The sequence below is a fragment of the Thunnus thynnus genome, chromosome 7 (genome assembly GCF_963924715.1).
Source record: "Thunnus thynnus chromosome 7, fThuThy2.1, whole genome shotgun sequence".
NCBI lineage: Eukaryota > Metazoa > Chordata > Actinopteri > Scombriformes > Scombridae > Thunnus > Thunnus thynnus.
The window spans coordinates 7538367-7547932 of record NC_089523.1 but is presented as its reverse complement, the minus strand read 5'-3'; the positions used below and the strand labels follow the sequence as shown (position 1 = coordinate 7547932).

At 39.0% G+C, this 9566-nt stretch overlaps 2 protein-coding genes across 3 annotated transcripts; both read left to right on the top strand.

Moving 5' to 3' along the window:
* The first annotated feature begins 726 nt into the window (after positions 1 to 726).
* Positions 727 to 5252, top strand: LOC137185725 (C-type mannose receptor 2-like). 2 transcript variants are annotated; one of them, XR_010928903.1, is made up of 6 exons: positions 727 to 819; positions 1488 to 1871; positions 2922 to 3248; positions 3361 to 3455; positions 3772 to 3853; positions 4104 to 5252. XR_010928903.1 is itself a non-coding variant. In XM_067594055.1 (5 exons), the coding sequence occupies exons 1-5, from the start codon at positions 789 to 791 to the stop codon at positions 4227 to 4229; spliced, it is 963 nt and encodes a 320-aa protein (XP_067450156.1). In that variant the 5' UTR covers positions 727 to 788; the 3' UTR covers positions 4230 to 5252. The 2 variants fall into 2 exon arrangements, 1 of the variants encoding a protein (XP_067450156.1); XM_067594055.1 differs by lacking the exon at positions 3772 to 3853.
* A 921-nt stretch (positions 5253 to 6173) lies between these two features.
* Positions 6174 to 8283, top strand: her8.2 (hairy-related 8.2). Its single transcript, XM_067594056.1, has 4 exons — positions 6174 to 6636; positions 6774 to 6869; positions 6960 to 7038; positions 7537 to 8283. The coding sequence occupies exons 1-4, from the start codon at positions 6574 to 6576 to the stop codon at positions 7905 to 7907; spliced, it is 609 nt and encodes a 202-aa protein (XP_067450157.1). The 5' UTR covers positions 6174 to 6573; the 3' UTR covers positions 7908 to 8283.
* Positions 8284 to 9566: the final 1283 nt, after the last annotated feature.

Sequence of the window (9566 nt, the reverse complement as noted above, 5' to 3'; positions counted from 1 at the left end):
TTTGTTTTGAGTTTAAAAAATTATTATTGATCTCCTTTATGTATGTTTTTATGTTTAAGTCTTTTTTTGTGAATATTGTTGATAGTTGCAGTACATTGATATATTCTGCAACTCTTGATATATAGTACAATGCAAATAAGATATAGTTGCCGCCTTCGTATATTTACTTTTTCCTCATGCAAAACAGAACCACATGCAAAATATAGGCTTTTGGATTTTTGTTTTACATGGTTTTGAATACTTGATCTGTACCTTATTTTATCATCAGAATCACAGAGATAATTGTAATATTATGTCATTTCATGACCAGAGGGAGGGAGTTAACCACTACACAGTCATGCTCTTTGTCAGCTTCCACGCAGGTTTATTTGAGAGTTGCATTGATCTGACTGACACTAGGTGTATTTACCGTATATTATGCTGACATTTCGTCCGTACTGCCAACACAGACTACAAGACTGGAGTGAGCAAAAGTTGATTTGTACTTTTTACACAACCAGGGTATGGCATCAGTTCTTCAAAATTATGCATTAGACATTAGATAAAGAGAGTTTACACTTACTTCTCTCAGATTATGATAATGTGAGGGTGCACTTTTACAGTTCACTGTATAAGTATTATTTGAATAATATGAATTTTGTCTCTCTGTTACTTTTTGTCTTATCAGAAAACAAGAGTAAAATTATTATAGTCTGTTCCAAAAACATTTTCAAACTGGTGTCTTCTGGTTTGATTAAGTCTTACTAGTTACTATTTGATTTTGAAGGCTAGCTGGAACATTATACATCATGGTGGGAAGCATCTTCATGGTCTTATCAGGTGAGTGTAATTTAGATTTTTTTTTAGTTTAAGAATTCTAACTGAAGTAAAGATTCAAATTTGAGTCACAATTTGCTTTTTAGTTGATGTTGGCTAATTTTTTTCTTGACTGACAAATATGAAAGTTTGAAGCAAACCAGGCAACAATCAAGTAGTGCAACTGAGTTACTCAATACAACCACTGCATGAAATCAAATCTATCATTTTCACATGTTTGTGTACATTTAAGGGTTTGAAACGATATCCATTCCTTTTCCAAATAAATCTGGTCTAATTATTTGGAAAATGACACAGTTTCCATTGTTTTAGCTCTGTATTCCAGCATATTGGATTTCAAATAAAAGAAAAAGCCTCATTCACAAATATGCACAAAATTTTGAGCTGAACTTGTGAATGTTTTTATATACTATGCGGTGTTAACACTGCAGCAATTACATCACCCATGACCCTCATTTATAATTCTGTACAGAGTACAGATCCAACCCAAAACAACTGTGTCACTGTCCAAATGTAGACTGTACCGTATCTTTCACTGTATCACAGGCTACATGATAGATAAATGGATATAATAATAAACATGTATTTGTTTAAATAGAGGCTTCATTGAACAACTGAGCTCATTAAATTCAACTATTTCATGAAATGTAACATCATTGTCATTATCACAGGACTGTGTATCCTCCCCTTATGCTCGTATCAACTTTACCACCTTGTTAAAGATGCAAAGAACTGGACTGAAGCCCAGCGTTACTGCAGGGAGAAGTACACAGACCTGGTTACCATAAACAGCGAGGAAGTCATGATCAGGCTGAGTCACATATTATGGGGTTCTGAGGATGAAGTCTGGATAGGTCTGTATGGTGATTTTAACAACTGGAAGTGGTCTCTGGACAGGAAGGGATTTTACAGAGAAGGAGAGGCTGAGCTCAGGTTGTGGGCCGCTTGGGAGCCCAATGCCTTTCACGGAAAATTTATGTGTGCTGACATTGGAACTGATGGTGGATGGTCGGATTATTGGTGTGATTCCAAACGCACATTCGTCTGCTACGATGGTAAGAGGAGAAAAACAAAATGAGTCAAAGTACAGTATTCATTATGATCATTATTATCACCTTCAATAGCTTATACTAATTCAGGTAAAAAAAAATCCCAAAAGCCATTGTCATCTATTTGGGGAAAATAGCTATATCTATATCTATATCTGTGTTTGTTAATTGCTGTGTGACATGTTCACCTTGTAAGCTAAAGTCTGTCTTTAAATGGACCAAATAGTTCATGTTAATTTATGCATGAGTGATTACTTACTGATGCTGTAATGTGTCATGCCCCTTCTCTCTTTCAATGTACAGACTAGTCAGTGTTGGCTAAATACTACAGCTTTAAACAAGTCACTGTATACTCTGTAAACCAGCATGGCAACATTTTTAGCCATGCAAGCAACATGGATCTGGGGATGGCAATGTAGGACTGTCGGACCAGCATTGGTCCATACTGATATATCTCAACAACTATTGGATGGTTTGCCATGGAGTTTTGGACTGACATTCATGGTCCCCAGAGGATGAATCTTACAGACTTTGGTGATCCCCTGATTTTTCCTCTAAAGCCACTCTGAAGTTGACATTTATGGTTTTGAGTGAAATATCTTGACAACTATTTGATGGTTTATATGAACTTTAGTGCAGATATTCATGTCCGTCTCAGGCTGAATTGCACTTTTCATATTGCACCACCACCAGGTCCAAATATCAGTTTGTCAAATACTTCAACTTACGATTTGCAAAATTAATGACAATCCCATCAGTCTCAGCTGTGCTTTGTATTTAGTGCTAATAAGTAAATGTTGTAAATTTTAGAATCCTAACATGCAAAACTAGTATAGTGAACATGGTAAACATTATACCTGCTAATCAGCATGTTAGCATCGTCTTTCTAATCATGTTAGTATACTGACATTAGCATTTAGCTCAAAGCAACACTGTGCCTATAGTAACAGCCTTCCACCACCAGCAGTTGTAAACTCTTAGTCTTGTTTCGCTGTTCTTGGTTATTGTATGAATGAAATTACTTGAGATTTCTACATCATGACTTTTATTTTACAGAATTTTCAAAGACTAGATTCATCTATGTAAAAACTCTCATGACTTGGACTGACGCTCAGAGGTACTGCAGGGCGAACTACACAGACCTTGCCAGTGTGAGGAACTCAACTGAGAATGAAGAAATCCGTAGGCTGGTGGATAATTATGCGTGGATCGGCCTGTATAGAGAGTCTTGGAAGTGGTCAGATGGTCAGCGGATGCAGATGACTTCATTCAGTAGCTGGAATTGGGGTCAACCAGATAAAATCATAGATTCCTGTGTGACTACAACTCACAGTAAATGGAATGCAAGGCTTTGTAACAACACATATGCTTTTGTGTGCAGTGGTGAGTTATGATCTATAGTTAAGTCAGTATGTTCAAAACCTGTTTGTGGCATGGCTTTCAATTTTACAGTTTACCACATAAACATAATATGATTTCAATATTTCTATCCCAGAATATGCAGTGCTCAAGCGGACTGTGAAGGTGATTCTGAGAAAATCTGACCCCTCAGTGGACCTGGAAGAGATGCAGGACTCCATCTTGCAGCAGGTAATGAATGATGTTGAATATAATGCAGAAGAATTATTTGCATTTTAGTATGTTAAGCATTTTTTTGGCCTCTTGGACAATAAGTGGATATATTTCTTCACTGATATGTGTTTGACCTCTCAGCTACTACAGTATGTGTAGAATTTTCATTTGTGGGGTGAGCAGCATGCATTGCTGTCTACCACAGAGTCTTTGTTAGTCACACACTAGCTGTGTGGCTCTAGTGATGGCAATGTCAGTCGCTCAGTCCAACACTTTCATCCAGATCAAATTTTTTCTACAACTATTGGATAGATTGTCATTAAATGTTGTCCAGATATTCATGTTTCCAAGAGGATGAAGATGACTGGTGATCCAATGACATTTCATCCACCATGAGGCTGACATTTGTATTTCAGGTATTAAATGTTAGTGTGCTAACATGCTAAACTAAGTTGGTGAACATGATAAACATGATGAACATGGTAAACATGGCAAACATACTGTACCTGCTCAGTTTTTTAGCATTTTCCTTGAGTGAATGTTGCCATGCTCATGTTAACCTCTAGCTAAAAGCACTGCTGTGCCTACGTAAAGCCTTATACAGCTGCTATAGCGTGACTGTACACTCTTAGTTCCTATGAAATTACAAAGATTTTTTCTGGTCAGTTCAACCAGAGACTGAAGGACCACGGCCTGGGTCAACAAGTCAAACTGAGATGGATGGTGCAGCCTGATGGAAAGATCTTCCATTCAACAGAAGCAGAAGAGGAAAAAGAGAAGAAGAAGTGCTGATACGTCTTCAAATTGTGATTTTATTTTTCCATGCTTCCATTATTTTTGATGAAGTTTTTGTTATTAGTTCATAAGAATTAATATCTAGCCTGCTTCAGAAATACAGTACATCATGGGGATCCTTCCCCTTGATCAGGAAAAGTCTCATTTTACTTTTAGCAGAGTTGGATGTTTTTCATGTAATAAATTTTTTCTTTAGCATTAAAGTGTGTTGGACTTAGTTTTGTTCATGGTTGATAGCAAACAATAGTGCAGTACTTGTTATATCTTTCAGGTTAAAAAAATTAAAGAACTTTGAGAGTAAGCAAATTTTATGATGACTTTGTTTCACGGCACACATACACACACTCACCACCATACTCTCATTTCCCTTTGATTTTTGTGTTTAAATTCATAGCATTTTTATTCATTATATATAATTGTACTTTGTTCTGCTTTATTATTTTACTTGGCTTGTCAGTTTGAGGTCAGATAGTTGTTGGTTTTTGGCCCTTGACAGTAATGAGCATGCAGTTACTGCAGGTGTTGTATAGCAGCAGTACATTATGAGATCATTATGCTGATCATTTTCTTCCCACATTGTACAGAACACTACAGCACATAGTTTGGTCATGTCTTATAAATTTAGTCTTCACTGTGTTGTGTTGGAATACAACACACCCATTATTTAGAAAACAAAATTACTGTTTTGTAAAGATTATTCAAATTTGCTTATCATACATTTCAATAATCTTTATCTTTTACTGTTTTATATCATTTGTGTCTTTTGTGAAGTGGTATATCACTAAATATTCCTTCTTCTCTTTTAACGGAAACATTCTGTGATATCTGACATTTTCACAAACACAAATTTATTTGCAGCATAAATTATCTCTGATACTGTTAGAAGCACATCCCACTAGTGCTGGTTAAGGCATATTAAAGTCCCACTACAATCAAAAAATTGTTTTGCTTGTTGTTACTGCACTTGAGATGAGCTTCTCTGTGCAGAATGATGTATGTGCAGATATTTTGACTGGACTTTTCAGTGAAGCAGGAACTAACTTGTGCCTAGCAGTAAAACTTTTGTCATGAAATATATTTGCATATTCATAGATTCTGGATTTTTTGGTGAGGGGGTAGAAGTAATAGAAGAATTTTAACAAGTTAATTTAACTTTTCTGTTGTAAAAGATACATATTAGACACAAATAATCTTTCGAAGTGGTATTTTTGACAGCACTGATGACAGTAAAAACAAAGACTGACATTCAGAGTTAATTAGTTGACGGCGTTTCCCATGGTAATGGCTACAAAGAAGAAGTTGACACCTACACCTGCCTGAGGCACTGGTTACCTGCCTAAGCCTCCGACCGCATCCTCCTCCTCCCCACTGGCCGGACTGTCCACCCTCTCTGGGCGTTATTACTCTCTTCATGCTGGTTAGGTTTGGATGAATAGTCGCCTTTGTTCGCCTGCGGTTCCCACGACCCGGCATTCGCCTGGCAGTCGCGTGGCTCTAAAACAAGGGCCTCCGCTTTAAGGGACCCAAAGGTGGGGGGACATCTGGTCAATCTGACATCTGCTCGCTAACAGTTAACAGCAGATGTCTGACACTTGAAAACACGGAGTGTGATCAAAGCCAGCTAAATACGCTGCAAGATGTGTTTCTTTAGACAAACAGCCGACATGTCCATCTATTTTTAAAAGAGAAGAGATGTGTGCTGCAGTCTCTCCTGCTGCAGCCAGCTGCTGAGCAAAAGTTTTGATATCATTACGACGAATGGGATTTAAGAATCAGGATTTAAATAATAGCTGATACAAATAATTTGAGATGAATGTCTTTAAAATGGATCTCATCTTCCATACAGGTAGACATTGGGCAGATATATTCTCTGGTGATTTGTCATCCTATTGTGTCTTCCTGTGAGCTTTGAGGAAATAGGTTTGGCCTTTTTGCAGGTATTGTAACGTTGCTCCTGAGAAGAATGGGCGAGGGGCTCCCCGGAGTAAAGCACGGTAACTGCACACTCTTGTTCATCCCTGGGAGAAGAGGAAACTGCAGTTTTTTTGTTGTGTGGAGGCTGGGGAGGGAGGGTAGTGCATGGTTTCAGGCTGGACATCTGTCGCTTGTGAGTATTTTTTTTTTTCTAGGCCGGGTCTCTCGGTTATTGAATGGAGCCAGTGACCTGTCAGTCTTGACTGATGGGACCCCGTGTGTGGGAAAATCCCACAGCCAAAGAGTTGGAGCATTCACATGCTAATTGCGCCCTATAAATAAGAGGGCCGCGCCGCGCCGAGGGCCCTAGAGACGCGCTGAGATCCAGAGGAGAAGAGACACAAGCGCACAGAAACCCGAGAAAAACATGACTGCTTCATCTATGGCGCACAATGTGGGAAAACATCCCAGTGCCAAGGAGGAGAGAAAGGTATTTTACACTTGGATATACTACGGATCATCTTCTCATTTATGTTATATTCACCACCTTCTGTGCTCCACTATGGTGCCTCAGCGTCTTGGCTGCCTTTAACCGAGCATTATTATTATTATTTTTACCTTTAACAGTTGAGAAAGCCGCTTATTGAGAGGAAACGACGGGAGAGGATAAACAATTGTTTGGATCAGCTGAAAGAAACTGTGATCGGAGCGTTCAGACTTGATGTGAGTATTTCCTCACGTGTCTCATCTCCTCTCCAAGTAAACAATGGAGGCTGAATCAAATTAACGTCAAAAATGCTCCTCTCTCAACAGCAATCAAAACTGGAGAAAGCTGATATTCTGGAGATGACAGTGAAACATCTGCAAAACATCCAGAGCAATAAACTCCACGGTAAGGAACTTGGCTCTGTGTACATGTCTTTGTGTGTCACATACGTATCTAATGCAAGATTACTTTTATTTATAGTTTGAATTCAACTATATAATGCTGGCTGTTATCTATGTAACTTAATGTGGTTTTTTGGGGTGCAAGTTGGGATTCATGATCTGATGAACGCCTGAGATCCTTCACATGAAATAATTTGAGATGCCTTGAGGAAGATGGCATTAGGCAGCAGAGGGCAGCATCAGCACATGAATATGTCATCACCATAGAAGTGTGTAAACGTGATCAGCTGTGAAATGATGCTTAGAGGAGTGTTTGTGGATACATTGTTTTTAATAGTGTAGTATAAATGTTTATTGGTCAGTTGTGAAAGATTCTGTGGTACTGAGCAGTTTCTTGATGGGAAAGCTTTATTTGAAGCTGGCTTACTGGACGCAGGTTGTGCAGTCACCAGTAGAGGCTGCTATGACACATGTAACCTCACTCCTCTCTTTCCCCCTGCAGACCCCACATTAGGCCTGGAGGCCCAGCAGAAATACAGCACGGGATACATCCAGTGCATGCACGAGGTGCACAACATGCTCCTCACCTGTGACTGGATGGACAAAACTCTCGGCTCTCGCCTGCTCAACCACCTCCTCAAGTCCCTGCCCAGGTCCACCTACGAGCACCCTCTTCAGCCTACACCCAGACATGATGTCCCTCCTCCAGCCAGCCAAGGCACAGGACTCCCCAGCACACCCCTCAGAGGGGACCCCTTGCCCGAGAGGCAGCTGCAGGTGGAGGGGCCCACCTGCCATGTGGCTGGACGTCAGGAGAGAGCCGCGCTCCACAGCTCCCACCTGGGGATGCTGGAGATGTGGAGGCCCTGGTGAACTGGTGGATTAATGATCTTGGTTCTCCATTTTGTTAGGCCATCCTCTGTTATGTATCTTATAGATATGCTGCTCAGAAGACAAACGTGTGGGGCAGTTTTGTTCCAGTGATTATTATTGTAGGTGTGCTATAATGATTCTATACAGACCTTTTCTCAGTACTTCCTTCAGAAGTCGACTTCTAGTAGCCTGCATTATAGAAGGCTCTTATTAATCTTTCATGTATTTATTGTATTAACAGCTTATTTATTTGATATTATAAAGCATGACTTTGCTTCTTAGACCACTCGCTTGGCATTGCATAGATTTGTATGTCTTCCTCCTTTGCTGTATGATTAACCCAAACATTAATAATAATAAAACTTATTGTACACTCTTGACATCTTATTCAGCTTTATGAACAGTTTTGTTCATGTACAACTGCTCTTGTCAGTCATGTTTTGACATTTCTGCTATAGTGGCCACACAGCGCAAAAGGACAGGACAAATGAGAAAGAGAGGGACCCTAACAAAACTCTCTCATGGTCTCAAACAGACTGTTAACCAAGTTTAATCAAGTTCTTTAAAAATACAATAGTAATATGCATATTGAAAGTGTTTATTATAAATTTATAATACTGTAATAAACAGTTAGCCTGGATTTTTACCATCGAAGGATTAGATCAAAGTCAGCATCAACAGTCCTGTACCTGATACACTGGCAACTTTTTAAAACTGCATCAATCAATATATTTTTATAAATATGACTCATGTAATCTAAAGATTGTGAAATGGGTTACTGGCAGTGACACAGCAAATTATGATCAGCAAATTCTGCAGCTCAATGCATCTTTTTAGCCTGTTTTGGCTCATTGTATGTACAGCATGCAAATAGTTCAGTCTCAACATGTTTCCAGCTGCAGCAGGCAGCTGCTTTCAGTAAACAAGCTCAGATAAACTAACCACCTTCCCAGCAAAACATGTCAGACTGACAAATTAGCGAGTAGCTGGTGGAGATATTCTAACAGCTAGCAGGTACAGACCACAGTCTCTGGTACTCTGTATTGGTCTTGATCGTTTTTACCTCTGTTTTGTTTCAGTGCTAAAAGGAGAGTGAAAATATCCATTTCTCACATATTTTTGACTTGTCATAGCCAGAAGAGCACAAGTGTTACTAATAACATTAACAATGGCTCTGTTCTGTTCAAGTGTCCCAGTGAGTCATGACAGTGTGACAGTGAGCCAGCATACACAATATCAGGACCCTGAAACTGAAGCAGCTAAATGGAATTCAGCCATTGTTAGTTTTATCATTTACACCTGTGCTTTTTAAACTATGACAAGTCAAATGTCTGTTATAATAAAGGCTTACTGGTCTTACATTTGTGTGGTGGCAAGCAACAAGTTGTTTCATGTCCATTTGCTAGCTAACGTTAGATATAACAACTTAATAAGGTGATTATATGTCAGGAGCTTTGGAGTTTTCTGCCCTCTAGTGACCAAAGTTGAAGCTTTGATTAAAGGGTCAGTGTTCCCAAATCCCAAAACAACATTCAACAGATTTTAGTTCTTTAGGTTTTCACATGTCCACCTCTGAAACTTTTGCTGCCCTGTCAATGCTATGAAAGTGAATGGATTTTTTTTTTTTTTGGTGCTTAAAGCATAGGACTTTTTCATAAG

What these genes read in the sequence shown, in the direction of transcription:
- LOC137185725 (XM_067594055.1), top strand. Translation starts at nt 789, where the DNA reads ATGGTGGGAAGCATCTTCATGGTCTTATCAG. An exon ending in CACATTCGTCTGCTACGATG is followed by an intron (nt 1,872 to 2,921) that starts GTAAGAGGAGAA and finishes TTTATTTTACAG; the next exon opens with AATTTTCAAAGACTAGATTC. An exon ending in ATATGCTTTTGTGTGCAGTG is followed by an intron (nt 3,249 to 3,360) that starts GTGAGTTATGAT and finishes TTTCTATCCCAG; the next exon opens with AATATGCAGTGCTCAAGCGG.
- her8.2 (XM_067594056.1), top strand. Translation starts at nt 6,574, where the DNA reads ATGACTGCTTCATCTATGGCGCACAATGTGGGAAAACATCCCAGTGCC. An exon ending in GTGCCAAGGAGGAGAGAAAG is followed by an intron (nt 6,637 to 6,773) that starts GTATTTTACACT and finishes TACCTTTAACAG; the next exon opens with TTGAGAAAGCCGCTTATTGA. An exon ending in TCGGAGCGTTCAGACTTGAT is followed by an intron (nt 6,870 to 6,959) that starts GTGAGTATTTCC and finishes CTCTCTCAACAG; the next exon opens with CAATCAAAACTGGAGAAAGC.